Source organism: Microcaecilia unicolor, chromosome 3, assembly GCF_901765095.1.
Source record: "Microcaecilia unicolor chromosome 3, aMicUni1.1, whole genome shotgun sequence".
NCBI lineage: Eukaryota > Metazoa > Chordata > Amphibia > Gymnophiona > Siphonopidae > Microcaecilia > Microcaecilia unicolor.
The window spans coordinates 378,703,578-378,723,903 of record NC_044033.1 but is presented as its reverse complement, the minus strand read 5'-3'; the positions used below and the strand labels follow the sequence as shown (position 1 = coordinate 378,723,903).

The following is a 20,326-nucleotide window of genomic DNA, read 5'->3' as shown; positions in this document are numbered from 1 at the left end:
TGAACCCATGATGGTGGGGCGTTATCGTCTATCGGAACAGGAGAGGACCCGTCGGCGACTTAATAATCTTTGTTTCTACTGTGGACAAATGGGTCATTTCCTCAACAAATGTCCTCAGAAGTCGGAAAACGACTAGGCCTGGGATCCTCAGGGAAGGTGTTCCTGGGCCAAGCTTCTAACCTCCCCAACTCATTGTTGACTTTTCTGGTTTCCCTCCAGCGGACTGGAATTACCATTGAGACTGTTGCCCTCATTGACTCTGGGGCGGCAGGTAATTTTATCAGTGCTGAGCTTCTGCACCAGTATGAGATTTCTATGCAGTCCCTGGACACAGGGTTACAGTTCACCTCAATCCAGGGAGAGGTTCTCTTTGGAGTGGTTTCTCAGATATCAGTTCCTCTTTGCCTCCAACTGGGAACCTTACACTGTGAGTCCATCCAGCTCCTGGTCTTGCTTCAGGCCATTCATCCTACTGTGCTGGGGTTCCCTTGGCTTCATCTGCATTCACCTAGCATTGACTGGGGAACCGGTGACATTATCAAGTGTGGTCACCATTTGATACACTTTTCAGACACACTTTTCCTGCTTGGCACAATTGTTAGCTCATTCTTTTAATGCTATTGTATTGGATTGTTCAGCTCCAGTGTACATTGCTTTACTGTTGTTGGCTGAGTTGTTATAATTGACTCCTGAGACAGGAACATCGAGTCCTTTTTGACTGCTTTTAATAAACCACTGGTTTGGAACTTCATTGGTCTACCCCCTTCTTTTGTTTTTTATTTCTGTATTGTGACTGTTGTTTGGGGGTTTCTTCTACTTTTTTCCCTGCTTAATGGGATTAGAGCCATATATGGATTTAACCAAGGGAAGTCATTCTTCACTAATCTGCTACTTTGTTTTGAAGGCATCAATAAACCTGTGGATAAAGGTGAGCAGGTTGATGTGAAGGGCAATTCTATAAAATGGGCATCCACATTTACGTGCATGTTATGCACATAAATGTCTAGAATACTAGCACATATGCACACATACCCACGTAAGTGCTAGCAGGATGCCTAGGTGCTATTCTGCAAATACCTGCTTAACTTATATTGTGTGTATTGCCGAGGAGGAGTTACACAGAGGTAGAGCATGGATGGGACATAGGCGAGGCTCCCACTTATATGAGTAACTTACAGAATTCAATAAGTTGCTTACATCCCTACTGTATTTAGGCACCTGCACATATGCCAGCTGTTTGACTGATATGACTGCTGGCACTTAAATGTTAGTTGCACTGATACCAAGTTACACTAGTATTCTTTAACAGATCCTATGCATCTAGTTTCCATTATAGAATAGGCTCCTACTGTGTGGCCTTGAGGTACCTAACTGGAAGGACCCACTTATAGAATTGCCTGGATATTCAGAAGGTATTTGTCAAAATCCCTTATGACAAACTCCTGAGAAATTAAAAAGTTGTGGGATAGGCGATAATGTCCTATTGTGGATTAGGACCTGTTTAAAATAGAAAGTACAGCAAAATGGTCAATCTTCTCAATGAATAAAGGAGAATAGGGAGTGCCTTAGAGATCTATATTGGGACCAGTGCTTTTTCATTAATGAGCTAGAAAAGAACACAAGTGAATTGATCAAATTTGTAGATGACACAAAATTATTCATTAAAAACTATTAAATCCCAAGCAGATTGTGAGAAGCAGCATGAGTACCTTGCAAGACTGGAAAACTGTGCGTGGGGCTTATCGCTGTACTCTAGAGAGATTTTTTCTAATCTTATAATTTTTCTATTGTATTGATTTTTCATGCATATAACAATGCTTTAACAGTTGCTTGAAACCTCAGAGGTGATACTATAAAACATTTGGGTCAGTATTCATCTACCTTAATCAAAGCCTTTTTTTTTTTTTTGTAATACCAGCTGTGGGTGATCAAAAATATTGGATATATCCAGTTAAAGCAGTCAGTGCCAAAACTTATCCGGACAGTGGCTATATTCAGTCTACTATTCAGATAACTTATCTGGATAACTTAGGACAGTATTCTACCTGCCATAAGTTATCTATGTACGTTACAAGGATAGCAGACTAAATATCAACATTGTTATAAGTTCTAGGTCTGCCCTAGCTCTGCCCATACTCCACTCTAGCACTCTCTGCACAGTGAAAAGGCAGTCTGTAAGGATATTCAGAGGCATTATCCGGATAGTGCCTCTAAATATCCTGGTCAGCATCACTTATCCATATGGCAGGGCCTGTTTTTCAGATAAGTGTTTTTGAATACTGACCCAGCTGCTACTGTTTGAGTCAGTTGATAACTACCAGGATTATCAAATAATGGAGGTTCTGCTTGAAAAGTTCAGTAACTGTAGACAAAAGATAATAGCATTATTGTACACAATCACTTGTAGTGGTCTATATTAGACATCATGAGATAACACAAGATCTCTAGTGATTACGCTATGATAAGAGGTAATACAATATTCTTGAACATGAAATAAATTAGATGACATAACTGAGAAGAGGTGGTTTCCAAAGGAAACATGATATAATATAAGAGCTCTTGTAATAACACAGGGTATTTGCAGCTGGAGACAGAAACAACTTCATATTGCCTGTGCTATTGCCAGTAGATTGTGGAATACATAAGATAAGTTGAAATATCTTAGCAATAAACACATCTATAATAAGTTTATAGTCATGAGCTGGTGGTTGCTGCTAGATATAACAAGATTCTCTATGATGATTTCATTCTGCAGTAGTATACTAGACTAGTTTATTGTTCAAGGGAAAGTATAATTTCAAAATTAGTTCTCATAAACTCTATCCAGCAGTATGGCGAATCCTTATAACCATAATTGTGCTGTGGTCATAGGAGGTAGAATAAGCTTCTTTAGTTCCTCAAAAGTCCATGTTGCTATAGTGCTTCTCTGAGAGAACAGGATGGGGGCAAGTGTGTTGGGGATGGATAGAGTCATATTTGGAATATGACCTTTGTTCTGTGTATCAGCTTTGGGCTTATCTTTATTGCAGCATCTTCTTATCTGTTCTTCCTCCTCATCCTCCCACTCACATTGCTAGAATCCATTTTTGAAAAGGGGGAGGGCACAGAATTCAGAAGTTGGGTGTTACCTGTCACTATCCCACCTGAGGAAGACTAGCTGCCTCAAAGTGCAAGCAAAGAGAGGTGAACCTGTATTATACACATCTCATTACATTCTAGTACATGTTGTGCTGGAGAATGCACTGTCAAAGGAAACAGTCATGCTATTTTATGAAAAGAAAACTTTTAGGTAGTTTGTGAGTGCTTTCTATGTGACTTCCAATCATATTTGTCATTAGAGATGTGCATGGAAAATTTTTAGTTCATTTTCAGACTTATTTTTCCCAATTTTTGGACATTTTTTCAGTTCATTTCACATATTCTTGATAATTAAAAATTTGTAATGTTAATTCAAAGGTAACGCACATTCCTTAGCATCCATACCAGACCAGTCCAGGACTATTGGGTTATGTCCATTAACCAGCAAATGGAGACAGAGAAAGAAAGTAGTTCTTTGTGACTTAACCTTTAAGGGTATCGTGCAGCCATATAATTTCAGTATTTTTCTCTGTCTCCAAGCAGGTAGTCGATGGACTGTGCAGATCCTCCATGGAGTTCTCATCCAGCTCCTGACCCAGAGAGTATCTGAGTGTCAGTAGAGCAGAAGGGTACCTGATGGATGGGTTTAACTCCCTTTTTAATTAGCCTAAAGGCAAAGCTGAAGCTGGGTGACACTTGGGTGCCAAGTCCCTCCCCCCCTCAGTGCTGCAGTTAATGAGGAATTTTACAAAGCTGAAGGTTGAATGCATTTTGTTGTGAGACAGACATCTTTGTGGCAAAATTTTATTCTTCAAAGTTTTACACTGACCATTAAATGTTATCTTTCTCAAATAGGTAAGTAAACCTTTCTTGAGCCCCTTTAAGGTGGCTTCTCTTTTGTGCCTATCTCTTTAACAGCCGACAAGAAAATGGGAAATCTCGCCTTCAGAAACTTTCATTTCTTATTTTCTTTAACTGACCTGGCTTCATTTGGTAATGATTCCTTTCAGGTCCACTGTTTTAGTCGGGCTTTTTGTCATCAATGATATAACTCTGTGTCAAATGCCTCATTTTTTCCTCGCCATTGTACAGGCATCGAGTCACACATCAATCATAAACAGTCAATTTTAAATAGTACTTATCTTGCAAGAACTCTGCTTTTGCAAGATAAGTACTGTTTAAAATTCAATATTTGATTGCTTATGATTAACGTACAGTGATTGAGAAGGTTGCCTCCCACATCACAATTGGTGATTTTAAGGCACAAGATACTTTTTCTGAGCACTTATAATCAATTTTATTGATGTTTATAAAGTTATAGAGTATATCTATATATTTATATTTAAATATCTATCTTTCTGTCTATCTATATAATATAATATATATACATATACATATATATATATATAAACTAATAATATATATATATGTTTAAGATATTTGTGTAACCCAAATCTTACAGCAAATGTTTGATTCTAGGTATAAATAAGGAAATTGAAATTAATATTCTCCCAGTTTAAATTTGGAAGCAACATCTACAGCAGTAATGCAATAATCAGTTCTATGACACACCTGTGACAGTGGCATCCTCTATAGCACCGCTGCAGCAACAGTCAGGCCTTTGGCACAGCAATACTGCCCTGCAATTGCAAAAAGGAGCATGTGCTTCAATAAAGATAGGCACTTGCTTCTTTTTGCCATTGCAGGATAGTATGGCAGTAGATGGCTTTATAGAGCAGCTTCAACACTACACATTTCTAGAGCAGCAGTAGCCAGCTCTTGATTTCAGCGGCAGCAACAATCAGCTCTGTGGTACAGTTGCACCAGCACAACAGCTACCTCTGTGCCATAGCTATAACAGTGCACGTCTGTTTGGCATGGCTGCAGCAGTTCCCAACTTTATATCACAGCTGCAGCATCCATCAGCTGTCAATATGTCACATCTTGGGAACCACACTGCATACCTCACCAGCTATTTAGTTCAGTTACAGTGCCTTTCTGTATATTACAGGTATAGCACCTAGAGATTAAGTATACTGGTGCTGGCTAAAGGATACAGTAGCACCAGCCAGTTGTACAGTCATAGCGGCACTGGCCCGTATTTTGTCTCAGGGTTGCAGTTTAGCTGTTTCTTACTCCTGCTGTAGCCACTTGTGCCACAGCTTCCCCTGACCAGCTGTATGGCGCGTCTGCCCAACACTTTTTTATTTGTTTCCTCAGGTATCTTCCAAGCCTGGAAGTGCTTTGCTTACTGGTCAGCAGGTACTGATAAACTTTCTGGGTTTTTTTTTCCTCCTCCTAACAGAGTTTCTGGGAATAAGGAAGATATTTGCCTTGCAGTTAATTCTTCTTCGTTTATTACTGAAATGTTTTGCCTACTTTAGCCTGAGTCTAGACAGGCATGTAGATGTCCGCTGCAGGTGGCCTTCTTGCTTTTATTCCATCCTCTATTTTTTTCCCATATTTGGGGATTCCTACCAGGCAGAGCTTTACCTTTTGAGGTAATACTTCTTGGCAGCTATAGTGGAGAGTGGCTAACAAGCATGGGTGTAGTTTGACCAATTCATTGGGGGGGGGGGGGGGGGAAGGTGTGGCTTGGTATATTAGCATATTTATTTGTGTACACACATCTCATACATATTCATTATGATTATTCAAAACACACACACCAGACTAAAACACTGCATATGAAGCCAGCATATCAAAACAGTGAAGATATATATTTTATTAACAAGTGAGCCAGCACCATGGGAAATTTCTTTCATTATGCCCACTCTCACATTCACACAAATTAGCAAGGAAAGAGTTCACTTTCTCTCTCCCCCTCCCTAGGCACATCTCAGTTCTTAAAAAGTATAAAATAAAATTTTTAAAAAAAATTTATTTTCTACCCTTTCCGTCTTAGCATTTTATTTTTCTTATTGGGCTAGTCCCAATCTCTTTGACTCTCCATGTGTCAGTCTTCTCCTAAAGCAGTGGCTATATATTTGAAAGCTAATTTCTTATTTTTCCATCGCTGTTTGCAATGTTACAAGTGATAATAAATATATTTATCAGTAGTAGTTTTAGCTATAATTTTTTTTAAAAGGTGACTAAAGAAGTGTAAAACCCAGGAGAGTAAATGATTGAGGAGTATGAGACTGTAGGTTGTGGCTTGGAATGGGATGTCCCACAAGAGGCCTAATAGTCCGTTTTAAATCCATGTTGATATTCTGATACTCTCCTGCGGTTTAGAAGAATCTTTTGATTGTGTGCCTCCATGAGAGAGAGTGGGTTTTTGTTGATCACTCACATTGGTTTTTGGATTAGGTATATTTTGAGAGTTACATTATTTATACTCCTGAATTTGATTCACGAATATTCAGCAGGAAATAACCGGCTATCTCCTGCTGAATATTCACAGATAGCCAGTTAAGTGCTATTTAACCAGCCAGGAGCCATTCCTGGCCAGTTAAATAGTACTGAATATCAGGCGGTAAATCCAGTATGGCCCATTCCACATGGGTTCTATTACCAACTGCTGGAACATTTCACCCAGTAGAGAATCCAGGATCTCTCTACTTCTAGAAGACCCTGCAGTAGGGATACCCCAATCAACATTTGGCTTATTAAAATCAACTATTAATAGTACTTCCCTTTTTAGAGCTATATTTTCAAAGCTATCAAGTTACCCATTTCTAGGCTGGAGACTTTTTGTCCAGTCCTGGTTTTGAACTTACTTTCCCATAATGCATCAGGATGGGGTGATCAGAAATTGAAGGCTGACCTAAAATCTCCAATCTGGAACTGGGTAACTTGGAGTCTCTGCATTCTGAATGTCTTCGATTAAATTTCTTTCCAATTCTTCTGTTTATGAAGGAGGCCGTTTTCTCCAAGGACAAGCAGGACATCATTTGCCACATATGAGTGACATCATTTGATTGTGCCCAACACAGACACTACCCAGCATTCTGGTTCATTCTGAAGCTTTTGGTAACACTATAATACATATGCATGGGTTCCTTCTCTCCCCCCCCCCCCCACCCCCGATGTGAAGTTGTAAACAAACGAGGCCAGCAGGTGTTGATGCCCCTCTACAAGTCATTGGTGAAGCCCCATTTGGAGTATTGTGTTCAGTTTTGGAGGCCGTATCTTCTTGCTAAAGATGTAGAAAGACTGGAAGCGGTGCAAAGAAAAGCAACAAAAATGGTATGGGATTTGCATTGCAAACCGTACAACGAGAGACTTGCTGACCTGAACATGTATACCTTAGAGGAAAGGAGAATCAGGGGTGACACGATACAGTCATTCAAATATTTGAAAAGTATTAAGCCGCAAATGAACCTTTTTCGGAGACGAGAAGGTGGTAGAACTAGAGGACATGAATTGAGGTTGAAGGGGGGCAGACTCAGGACTAATGTCGGAAGTATTTTTTCACGGAGAGGGTGGTGGATATGTAGAATGCCCTCCCGTGGGAGGTGGTGGAGATGAAAACAGTAATGGAATTCAAACATGCGTGGGATAAACACAAAGGAATCCTGTTTAGAAGGAAGGGTTCCATGGAATCTTAGCGGAGATTGGGTGGCGATGCCGGTAATTGGGAAACAAAATAGGAGCTGGACAGACTTTCTACGGTGTATGCCCTGATTGTGACTGAATAGATAGGGATGGGCTGGAGTGTAAATTTTAAGGGGCTTCAATGTTAGCTCCAGAACTTAGTACAAGAACAGTGCTGGGTAGACTTCTACAGTCTGTGCCCTGAGAAAGGCAAGGACAAATCAAACTCGTGTATACATATAAAGTATCACATACCATGTAAATGAGTTTTGTTGGGCAGACTGGATGGACCGTACAGGTCTTTATATGCCGTCATTTACTATGTTACTATGTTAGTTTTTCCATGGAGCAGAGAACTTGTGTTTCTGCACAGCTCTCCTCAACACTTCTTTTTGAGACTTAGGTGCCTTCCCTCGTGGTATGCGAGACCTTTTTTTCTTTTTCTTTTTTCATTTTTCAATTTCTCTTTCCATATTTTATTATCTTAGGGGTCAATATTCAGTCAGCGGCGTTGTTATTCTCGGGTATTCATAGCTGGGATCTGTGCAGGCTTTGGCTTTGAATATCAGGTATTTTTAAGCTGGCTAAAACCTTGCCACTTGCCAATATTCATCACTTAAGCGGCCTTGGATTACCGCATAAAAATAGGACAGACATTTATGCGGTACCATTTATGCGCTAACCCTAGCCACTTAAGTGCTGACTCCGCCCCCTGAATGCCCCCGTTTGGCGCTAACCGTGATTGGCGCTAACCGTGATATTCAGTGGCACTTAGTTGGCTAAGTGCTGCTGAATATTAGTAGCTAGCCCCCACCAAACGATTTAACCGGCCAGGAACTGGCTAAATTGTTTTGAATATTGAGCAGTTAGTGTTTGTTGGCCCATTTAAGTTTTTTCTTTGTTTTTTGCCTGCGACTCCTTCTGCCGTCTTAGGCCTGAGTGCTCCATTGGGTCTTATTTCTTTATAAAAATAAAATAATTGGGCCATTTGATCTCACTTTTGCTATTTTTCCTCTGATGTCCCTTAAAACTCTTAGTGGTTTTAAGAAGTGTACTAGGTGCAGCAAGGTTATCTCTGTGACTGACCCTCACAGTTGGTGCAAGATGTTTTGGCGCTTCTAAGTCTGGTTCATTGATTCAGCTTCAGAGGTATTGGTCCCCATGACTGCCAGAGCTGCATCAGACACTGGTGGCCCAATATTCAGACCAGTAGCCAGGCTGCCTCCCGCAGTCATTGCTGAGCCCAGATATTTAATGCTGAGCTGTTTCCGGTGACCAGCATTGAATATCTGGTTTATTTTTGGCTACTAAGAACATAGCCAAGTCAACATTAAGCACTGACTGGCTAAGTTCATAGCAGCCAAAGATAGACCTGGTATTGATGTGTCCATATTTGGCCGCTAAACTTAGCCAGCAATACACTGAAAATCAGTGGATAGCTGGTTATATCGTGTGATATAACCGGTTTAGCGCTAACTGGGAATATTCAGCAGGATGCAGCCAGCTATCTCATGCTGAATATCGGCAGAGAGCTGGTTAAGTACAATTTAACCAGTCAGGTGCTGTTCCTGGTGTTCATCTCCAGCCAGTGAGGGGAAGAAGCTCTTCTGGTATCCAAGAAAAGAGCTGTCCCTAGACACTCTCATTTGGAGTCTGGATACAAGTCTAGTAGACCAAGGCGGACACAGACTCAACCCACTCAGGAGGAGTATTTTGCTGATTCTGACTCAAACTGCTCATGGGCGTCTGAGGTAGAACCAGTGCAGATCTCAGAGGAGGGTTCCCTTGGTCTTCCATCAGACCTGTCCCCACCTTAGGAGAGAAGAAAACCTCTACCAGAGAAACTTTCCTATGTTAACTTTTTCAGGGAGATGGCTAAGACCATCCCATTTGATTTGGATATTGAAGATGAGGCCAGGGCCGAGATATTGGATGTCCTTGACTATGAAGATTCTCCTAGGGAAGCCCTGACAGTGCCCGTACACAGCATCCTTTGGCAAGCACAGATGAAGAATTGGGAGACCCCTCTCTCTACACAGCCAGTACCTAGGAAGGCAGACTTTGTCCAAAAGGCTTGTGGATTTGAGAAGCAGCAGCTGCCTGACCACTCTCAAGAGTGGTTGAAACAACTCTCAGGAGAGCTAAGAGTTCTATAACCCATGCCTTTATGCCCCTGGAATGAGATGCTAGAACCTTGGAGTCTTTTGGGAGGAAGGTTTATAAGGATTCTGTGCTAGTGTCCTTCATATTGGCCTGTCAGCACTGCAAGAGCATCTACTTGCAGAACTTGGTAGTGGAGTTTGCAGACTCTCTACCCTCAGACAAGGCTGCAGAACTTCATGCATTAATAGCCAAACAGGAGTGTCAAAAGCACTGGGCTCAGGCTACCTACAGTATGCTGCTTTTGATGTGGCATCCAGGTTTTCTGCATTAGGTATTGGCATGTGCAGACTCATGTAATTAGGTGTCTCAGACCTAGAACCAGCGGTTCAGGAAAATCTGGTGGGCATCCCTTGCCGAGGTAACAGTCTTTTTGAGGACAAAGTAGAGGAGGTTGCTGACCTCATCAAGAAAAGAACTGATATCATGAAGTCCTTCTCTTGGTCCACTCCATCTGTGGCCTCCACCTCTCAGAGGTTGTCAGGTAGAACCCACAGGAGATCATACTACTCTGAAAGGCGTAGATGTACTCCTCTGGCCTGCCCTTCCCAACAGTCCCAGGGGCTCCACTCCAGACCTAGGCAGCAGAGGCCCCAGAAGGCCCAGCCAGCTCCCCTGTAAAAGCAAGGGACGAGCATTTGACTGACTTCAAAAGAGCAGAGCCACAGTAAAAATAACTGGATGGCTTACTTGTGGTAGAGAGGATGAATTTTTTCCAAGCAAGATGGCCCCTTCTAATCCCAGACTGGAGGGGTTCTTCAAAGGGTTACACTTCAAATTGGCAACAATTTTCTCCAACTTGCCCGCCACAAGCATCAAAATTCAGCTCTCAGCATCAGGCCTTGTTTGCAGAGGAACCCTATTCTCTTCTACAGGTCCATGAGGGGAAGGGATTCTATTTCAAGTACTTCTTTGTGCCCAAGAAGACAGGGGGATTCTGTGCCATCCTAGACCTAAAGGCCCTGAATAAACATCTGGTCAAAGAAAGATTCAGAATGGTCTTCCTGAGCACCCTCCCATGATTCAGGCAAACAATTAGCTATTCTCACTGGACTTGAAGGATACTTACACTCATATACAGATACGTTCATGTCATAGAAAGTATCTCACAGATTGCGAGTAGGGAAACTACCAGTATCAAGTTCTGCCCTTTGGCCTCATGTCCACTCCTTGAATTTTCACAAAATGCCTTACCATAGTCACAGCGTGTCTATGCAGGCTGGGGATGCATGTGTTTCCCTGTTTATATGATTGACTGGTCAAGAGTACATCCAAAGACAGAGCTCAGGAATCAATACAAAGAACTGTGTGAGTGTTGAAGCTACTAGAGTTTGTTATAAACTACCCAAAGTCCCATCTCATTCTAGTTCAACAATTGAAATTCATTGGAGCCCTGCTAAACAAAGGTGCAGGCCTTCCTGCCAAATGCAGAGAGGAGCACTTTGATAGTCATTGCTTTGGCAGATCTGCCAAAGCCAGCAGGCCACAGTTTGACAGATGTTGAGGTTCTTTGGTCACATGGCCTCTAAAGTGCATGTCATGCCCATGACACATCTCCATTTGAGAGAAGCTCAGTGGACCCTAACTTTCCAGTGGTGTCAGGCCTCAGGGAACCTAGTAGGCATCGTCTCCATTACTCCCAAACTGAAAGAGTCATTCTTGTGATGGACAGTTTGGTCCAATCTGGTTATGGGACTTCCAATCCAAACTCCTCCTCCACACAAGATGTTAACAAAAGAGGCATCCAGCCTGGCCTGGGGAGCTCATGTAGATGGGCTCCACACCCAGGGTTGTTGGTCTTCTCTGGAGACTCAAATTCACATCAATCTCCTAGAGTTGAGAGCCATTTGGAATGCATTTAAAGGCTTTCAGAGATCGGCTGCTAAACAAAATAGCACACATCCAAACAGACAATCAGGTTGCAATGTACTATGTCAGAATAACGAAGAAAAAGCACGTAGGACTCAGGAATCGGTATGGAAAGTGATCTTTTTGAGAGACCCAACACGAGCCGTGTTCAGCAAATACCAGCTTCAGAGGTCATAAGAATAGCCATACTGGGTCAGACCAATGGTCCATCTAGCCCAGTATCCTGTTTCCAACAGTGGCTAATCCAGGTCACAAGTACCTGGCAGAAACCCAGATAGTAGCAACACTCCATGCTACCGATCCCAGGGCAAGCAGTGGCTTCCCCATGTCTGCCTCAATAACAGACTATGGACTTTTTCTCCAGTAACTTGTCCAAACCTTTTTGAAATCCAGATGTGCTAACCACTGTTACTACATCCTCTGGCAGAGAGTTCCAGAACATAACTATTTGTTGGTTGAAAAAATATTTCCTCCTATTTGTTTTAAAAGTATTTCCATGCAACTTCATTGAGCGTCCCCTAGTCTTTTCACTTTTTGAAAGAGTAAAAAATTTTATTTACTTCTACTCATTCTACACTACCCAGGATTTTGTAGACCTCAATCATATCTCCCCTCAGCCATCAGCTGTGATTATCATTCCAAAGGTTTCAAATGAGTGTAATCCAATATATTCAATAGGGGAAAATGAAATGAAGTATTAATACACCAACTTTGCTATCAATTACATTCTTGAGATCATTGTCATAGGGGGCAGTCTTTCTCCTTTGTCTGCTTTGTAGATTCCTTGGTACCTTGGATCTTCTTCATTCCATAGTGAGATATAAAGGTAAGGAAGACAGTTGCTTCAACTATGAAGAGTATAGCATGATGACCTGGAAGGTTTTGCTCCTGGTGGTGGTCACTTCAGCACCAGAGTTAGTGAGCTTCAAGCCCTAGTAGCTGATCCACCTTATAGAAAATTTCATCATAACAGAGTGGTTCTTAACACTCATCATAAGTATCTTCCAAAGGTGGTGTCAGATTACCACCTTAATCAGTTAATTTTTTTGCCAACATTTTTCCCAAACCTTCATGCCCATCCTGGCAAAAGTGCACTGCACACTTTGAACTGCAAGTAAGCCTTAGCCTTCTTTCTGGAGCAGCTAAAGCCCATAGACAGTCTAGCCAGCTTTTTGTTTTCTTTGTCCCAAAGACAAAGGGGCAGCCATCAGAAAGCATCCTGTATCTAATTGGTGAGCAGGTTGCATCTCCTTTACTTATGCATAGGCTGGGCTGACTCTAGAGGACCATGTCACAGCTCACAATATCAGAGCCGTGGTTGTGTCAGTAGCTCACTTGAAGTCAGCCTCCATTGAGGAGATTTGCAAAGCTGCAGCGTGGTGTTCTGGCCACAGATTCACATTTCATTATTGCCTTGAGCAAGATTCCTGATGCAATAGTCTGTTCTGCAGAATTTGTTTGGCGTCTAGAATCCAACTCTACCCTACTAGGTCCATTTTTATTCTGTTCCAGGCTGCACCTATACAATGGGATTGTATATATTTTCTAGGTTAATTGGTTCCCGGTTGACCTTGCCTGTTGCAAGTCCCTATTGTGCATTCTTTGTTGTTTTCGCTGAGCCTGGTAGCTAGGGATTCCCATATGTGGTAAATGATGTCCTGCTTGTCCTTGGAGAAAGTGAATTTACTCACCTGTAGCAGGTGTTCTATGAGTACAGCTGGACACATTGCTACATACCCTCCCTCCTTTCCTAAGAGTTGTATTCCTTAAGCTTTTTCATTACACTGCTGGTCCTGCATGATCATGTTGGGCAGGAAGGCACCCACACATGAGCAGTGCAGCGCTACCAAAAGCTTCAGAATGTACCAGAATGCTGGGTAGCATCCATGCTGGGCTTCATTGGATGTCCTCAGAGAACACCTGCTACAGGTGAGTAACTTTGTTATATCACAACAATGTAAATACATTTTCCACTCCTTCTTTCTATATTGACCCACAGTGATTCTTCCTTATCCTGTGGGTTCTGCAATTGTATGGCTTTAATATTATCTTTAACATATAATGCCACCCCCTCCCTTTCTTCCTACCCTGTCTTTCCTGAACAGATTATAGCCCAGTATAATTATATCCCAGTCATGGTTCTCTGTGAACCATGTCTCTGTGATCACCACTAAATCCAAATCAACCTCATCCATCACAGCCGCTATATGCAGAACCTTATTTCCCATACTCCAGGCATTAAGATACATTACTTTCCAGATTTTGCCCCTTTTTCCCATTTGTGTAGAGGTATTTAATGCTTCATTTACCTGGGGGCTTTAATAACCAAGCACCAACAATTCTAAGCCAGTCTGATGCTGAAGATGCTTCTTCCCTTCTTTGATAGATGGACACCATCTCTGCTCAACAGCTTTTAGAAAATCATCCCTTGGTCCAGATAGACACCATCTGTGCAACTGTGCAGCCATGTGTTCATCTCCAAGAACTTCTTTGGGCACTGCTTGGCTGGTCTGGTATGGACACTGAGGAAGGAAAAAATTTTTTACCTGATAATTTTATTTCCTTTAGTTCTTCCAGACCAGTCCAGAAACTCACCCTGCTTGAATTTCTTTGATTTCTTTTTTGGACAGATTCCAGGGCTTCTATTTTCTAGCTTCATCAGTCTGCTACATCTCACACACATAACTCAGACCCCGATGCACAAAAACTCAGGTGCTGTAGAGAAACACTGTGTCAGAATTATAGACCAATGCTCAACACTAACAACATGCAAATTAAGTGCACACTGTTAGTTTTGAGCATTAGTCAGTAAAAGGGTCCGAGCATTCCTGGCGCTTGCCCATAACCCACAAGAGCTGTGCGGTAGGTACAACTCTTGTGGGCATGTCCAGCGATGATTGGACCCCTCCTGACCCCCCCATACCTTTAAAACTCCCTGGTGGTCCAGCAGACCCCAATCCTGACCTCCCAAAAAACCTTTGAAACCTCCCTGGTGGTCCAGAGGATCCCTCACCCTCCCTGTACCCCCCATGACTAATCCCTGGTGGTTCAATGTACCCCCTCTCGAGCCATCCTCCCCTGCGCAACTCAGAAAAATCTGCAGTGGTCTAGTCTCCCCCCCCCCCCCTACATACCTCTTGTGTGAGTTTAAGGGCAGGAGCAACACCTACTCCCTCCTCCTCCTCCTTTGGGCCTGCCCTTCTCAAAATGGCAGTGCCTAGCCCCTGCCCAGTGCACCCTTTATTCGTGTAGGTATTTCTGATTTGTGACACTTCATATTGTCTGTTCACTGTTGTCAAGTGATATAGTCATGAGTACCATTGCATGGCTATTCGAAATACTGAACATACTATGGCTATATGATACCCTTAAGGGGCAAGTCCAACTACTTTCTTTCTCTCCATCCGCTGATCAACGGACATAACCCAATAGTTCTGGACTGGTCTGGTAGGACTAAAGAAAAGAAAATTATCAGGTAAGACATAATTTTTCCTTAAATTGATTTATCATGAACTAGTTGTTTTTAAGGCAGTTAATGAATGTACAACCCAATATGTCATATTGCCTACTGAAAATGGAATATGACATTCAGATTTTGTTCTTTTCTCATCAGAAAATTTGCTACTATTGGGTGTTGAAATTTTCTCTGAAAATGCACATCCTGAGTTTCAAACAGTACTTTAAACAAGAAGAAAAATGTGTCTACCAAAAAATGGAGTAATAATTCATAAACTAATCAAATGTGAAAAGGGTAGTTAGAGCAGCCACAAAGTTTTATAAAACAACTTTTTTATTGCAGAAAATTCTAAATAAATACTGATTTCCATTTGTCCCTTATCAATAGAAACCTTGTGCATGTTTTAGTCCACCACCTTAGTCTACACCACAACAGTCCTAACTCTTTCAGCTGTTTTGCCATGGCATCCTGGCCTTTTTCAGTGTTTTGGTGAACTCTCAGGTTCAAGTACTAGAATCCACAGGAATAATATTGAAATTACTAGGGACTAGCAGAGCTATCCTTGCAGCACAGAGCCTTTAGCTGGGTGTAGGTGTTATGCTTGAAGTAATGGTGTATTTCAAGGGGCAAGATAGAATGAACTCCTTCTTTCACATCAAGTCTGTTTCCAAAGAAAATGCAATCGTGCCCAATCTCTAGCTCTTTGAGCCTTTCTAGTTTATTTGTATCAGTTGCAGCAATATGTCTGTTGAAGGAAGAACAGACTTAAAAATCTGTAGAAAATATAATAAATGTGAAAAGGTTAATTCATGGTAAAAACTGAAATTGTTCAAATTAAGCATTATCACAGATTCCATCTGGAGGTTTAGGGCAGTTACAGGAAAAACCCAGGTAGAATTTGTGTGGCCTCGCCCTTAGCAGTACCTGTCAGAATTCCACACCAAGCCAATCCTAAGTGAGATTTCAAGTCTATTCCTGGTTTCTTAAATCAGTCCCAGCAAAAATAAAAAGCTCTAAAGGGATATACATACATACATCAGTCATTTCATTTCAGGTCACTCCTTTAGGACATCTTTGATCTGTTTTTCTTTTGCCCAGAGGAAGACAAGATATTTTAATTCATGGTTTATGGTATTATGGGACTTTTAATCTTATTTTATGAATACAGGTGCTGAAATTCCAAACTGCCTTGAGTTGGGTGTTATAAAAAAAGCAAAAACAGGAATTATTTACATTTCATAAGTGTTCCAGTACTACCAGCTCTCTCCAGTATGTCAGGAACACTTTCAGACAGTCCTGATTTTTAACATCAATAAACTGGTGTAGGACCTATATTCCTGCATTTCACAAAGAGTTTGCAGGCCTACAAGGCCCACTTTGCGAAGAGGTATACATAAGACTGGTTCAAATTGTTCCCAAGGAATTAGAGATAGTTGCCTGCTCTGCCTTGTTTAGCAGATCTGGTTCATCAGTGTTACTGTCACAAAAATTGTATTTAATTTAAGTCTTGATTAGATTTTTATCTAACTGTGCTTTTTCTACTTCAACCAGTGTTGGAATGAAGTCCTCCTAAAAATGATGAACTGAAGCCTCAACAAAGTCCTTTAGTGTCCTTTCCTGTCCAGCACCTAGTTGTCCTCATCCTTCCTCTGAGGTTCTGAAGGAGTCATCTTCTCTAATTTAACACAGCCTTGCCCATTTGATAAATCTGGATGATCCTCACTTAGGTGTCCTATCCTGTGGCCCTCACTGTTAGATCAGAGATCAACCATATCTTATTCTGTAAATATAACTCCAACACAATCACTGAATTACATTTTAAGACTGAACATATAAAGGAATTTGTACTACTAAACTGTTCTTCTAGAAGGGAACAAACTGTTAGGTGCTATCATTGCTGCTGCTCAGAATGCCAAAGAACGATGTCATTTGCTGCACTACCAGTTGTTCCTTTGGAATAACTTGACAGTTACACTTTAAAATATTATGGAAGTATGCTGATAATTCGCTAATTTATAATTGCAGGCAGTTTTAAAATTTTACAGCCAATAGGCAGCACTGATTTAATGCACAGGAAAGATGGTTATGAGGTAACTACTGGTCAACAGAAGCCGATTGAACTAATCCTCGTTTCCCCCCATTGTATCTAGAGACATCTAGTTTTGCTTTTCTTAGTAAAACTGATACTACAAGTCCAGAGGTAGAGCAACTTGACCCTGCCAACCTGGAACCATCTAGTAATATGTTAAATGTTTTGATCAGGGATAAAATAGTATAGTTGCTGTGCTAATCCACCTGCTTGCACAAAAAAAATAAAGGTTAATAAATAAAAACAAAAAATGTATAAGGTGATAAACCTTTCTTAGGCTCATTTTACTCTGATAATGTCACCTATTGGGGATGGTCTGACCATCTGTCTGTTTTTCCTGTCCATCAATACACATAGGTTTGCACATGCACAAACAAATGTATGTATAAAGCAGAGCAGAAGTTGAGAGAAGGAAGCAGCAGGGAGGCAGGGAGGTCAGGCTCCACCACCCAAAGAAGGTGAGCAAAGTTGGCAGTGGGAAGAAAACTGGTGCCACTGGGACCTCAAACCCCATAGCACAAGAAGAGGAATCCCTGCCATTGTGGCTTCAAATAGTGCAGACAGGGATGGAGTGTGCAACAGGGAGAAGGGGAAGCCTTCTTTGGATCCTTAGAGACATGTGGACTGGGGCTACTGACCACAGAAAAATTGTGTGTAGTATGCCAGAAGGGACGTAGCTCTAATTAGCACAAGAAATTGTCTAGGCTGCAGTGAGAGGAGAGAAGGAGGAAGAGCAGAAGAGGGATGGGAAGTAGGGGAGAATGGAAAGTGGAGGGAAAGGTGGAAGTAGCATGGGAGAGGAAAGAGGAAAGGAAATAAGAATACCCCCAAAACACACATTCCTACACTCCCCCAAACAAGTTGGCACCCCCATACTGCACACCCATAAGACACTTACTGCCCCACCCAACATTTCAACTGTCCTCAACATCTTTCACACTCCACACATATATATAATTAATATTCACCACCAATCCTTACACAGACCCTATATACTTCCACCCAATCCCAGTAACCTTCCTGAGACACGCTTTACTGTGTGTCTCCCTATGAAGTTCCCTACACAGTCTGCATACAGAGCAAGAGGCCATTGTGTCACATTGTAACTGTGTAGTTTTCAATCTGAATTATACTAGCACAATAATTTTCTTGTCTAGCTTTCGAGAACTAATACCCCCTTCCTTAGGTTACAACAGATTGAGGGGGTCTTTTACTAAAGATTAGCTTGAGTTATCTGCAGCAGTGCCCATAGGAATAAAATGGGCCCTGCTGCAGATAATTCAAGCTAATCTTTAGTAAAAGACCGCCTAAGCAAAAGATAACATATATATATACTTTTTAAAATTATTATCAAGGTCAGGATGTGTTATTTTATTTAATTCAATCCCTATCCCTTGTAAAGTCTGCTGTGTATCAGGACTGTAAATTCCTGATGCAGAGGACAGAGTTTAAAAAGAACCCACCAGGACTGACCCAGTCTAAATTACCAAGGACCGCAAAGAACTTGTTCACATGCTCTAATGCCAATTTAGGTTTTCATTTCTTTTTCCAGAAAAATCAGGAACTTGTAGCCTTAAATTCCTACACAAAAGATCAGGTCTATAATTTTAGAAAATTTTACACCAGCTTGTGTCTGATGACCTTGAGCCACGGGTCATGATAAGTCTCAGAATACCATGTGACATGAATTTTTAAAAAGCAGATTTAGACTTCAAGGGCTTGATTTACTCAACTTTTTTCCCCACACAAAGAATGGGGAAAAAACCTTAGTGAATCAGGTCCTAAATCTCTCTGAATTAAAAATAAGTTGGTAAATTGTTATATTTCAGAGTTCTGCCTAAATACATGCCTCTCCAATGCCCCACCACAGAAAAAAAAATGCAACTCCCAAAGAATTGAAAGACGGAGTGATTCGATGCAGTTCAATGGTGTATTGATTTTCTTTCTAACTGCCTTTGAGCAGGGATGTCGAGGTCGGCTGCGCGGAGGGTTGGGCTGGGAAACCAGCCTGCGTCAGAGACCCCTGCAAAGACTGTCCTTCCAGGCTGGGGACCCCTATTACATCAGCAAGAGGAAGAGAGATGAGTGGCTGGCCAAATGGAAAAGGGAGGTAAGGACTCAGATTCTGACTTGCACACTGGCTCACAACAAGAGGTCACCCAGTTTTACAGGCTTCCTTATTTGAAGTTTCTTCTTCTCTTTTTCTTTTTTTTTATAAATAGCTAAGCTTGCTTTGTCTATGCAAAAAAAAAGAAGACAGGAGAAAAGTATGTCCTGCCATTTTCAAAAACATGATAAATAAAAATGCTGTACTATTTGTGTTCTGAGTAGTGATGGCTGGCGAGGTATTTAAAGTGCCTTGCAAAAAGTCTTCACACCTTTGTATAATTCCCATTCTGCTATCTAAAAAATACAATTCAAAGTAAGAGGTTGCTTCATTGATCTACACAGCATACGCTACACTTTCAATGTAGAAATGTTTAGTTCAGGGAAGGGATTTAGTTCACTCCTTTCAGTTGTAGCTCAAGGTGAATTACATTCAAATAAAGTAAGTATTTTTCTTGTCCCCAAATGTAGGTGATGTTAAATGACTTGCCCAAGATCACAAGGAGCTGCAGTGGGATTTGAACCAAGCTTTCCTGGTTCACAGCCTGCTGCTCTTTTGGGCTGCTCCTCCACTCCATAGCAAACCCAGATTGGCTGTTTCCTAAAATTGCCTTAATGAAGTCCATAATAAGTTAAATAGAGCTTACCTGTGCCCAGCCACAGTAGTTGATTTGATTTTGAATACTCCTGAATGAAAAATCAAGCCGTTTCTAGTATGTGACATGAATTTGAAGCAAAGGTTAAACATACACGGGTCAATTTTCAGCGGACAGCGGTCAGCATTTTTGTAAACACTGACCTTCGCCGGCTAAATTAGCCCCAGATATTCAGTGCTGTGCAATGTGTTAAACAGTGGCCAGGACTTCTTAAGTAGTCATCCCTTCTGATTCTCCCTTCCTACTCACCCAAAACCATGCTCCTTCTGATGCCCCCTCCCGTCTGGTAAGGAAAGAGCCCCTCCTTACCCCTCTGGTTCCGATAGCCCTCTCCCCCCCCCCCCCCCCGGCCTTAACTGGGATCCCTAGTGGTCC

General features: G+C 41.6%; 1 protein-coding gene across 1 annotated transcript in view; it reads left to right on the top strand.

Moving 5' to 3' along the window:
* The window catches only part of DNMT3A (DNA methyltransferase 3 alpha), an 806,037-nt gene that overhangs the window by 458,612 nt on the left and 327,099 nt on the right, over positions 1 to 20,326 (top strand). The window contains exon 6 of the mRNA XM_030198633.1: positions 19,153 to 19,299. Coding sequence (XP_030054493.1) covers positions 19,153 to 19,299 — 147 coding nt within the window. The remainder of the gene's footprint in view (positions 1 to 19,152; positions 19,300 to 20,326) is intronic.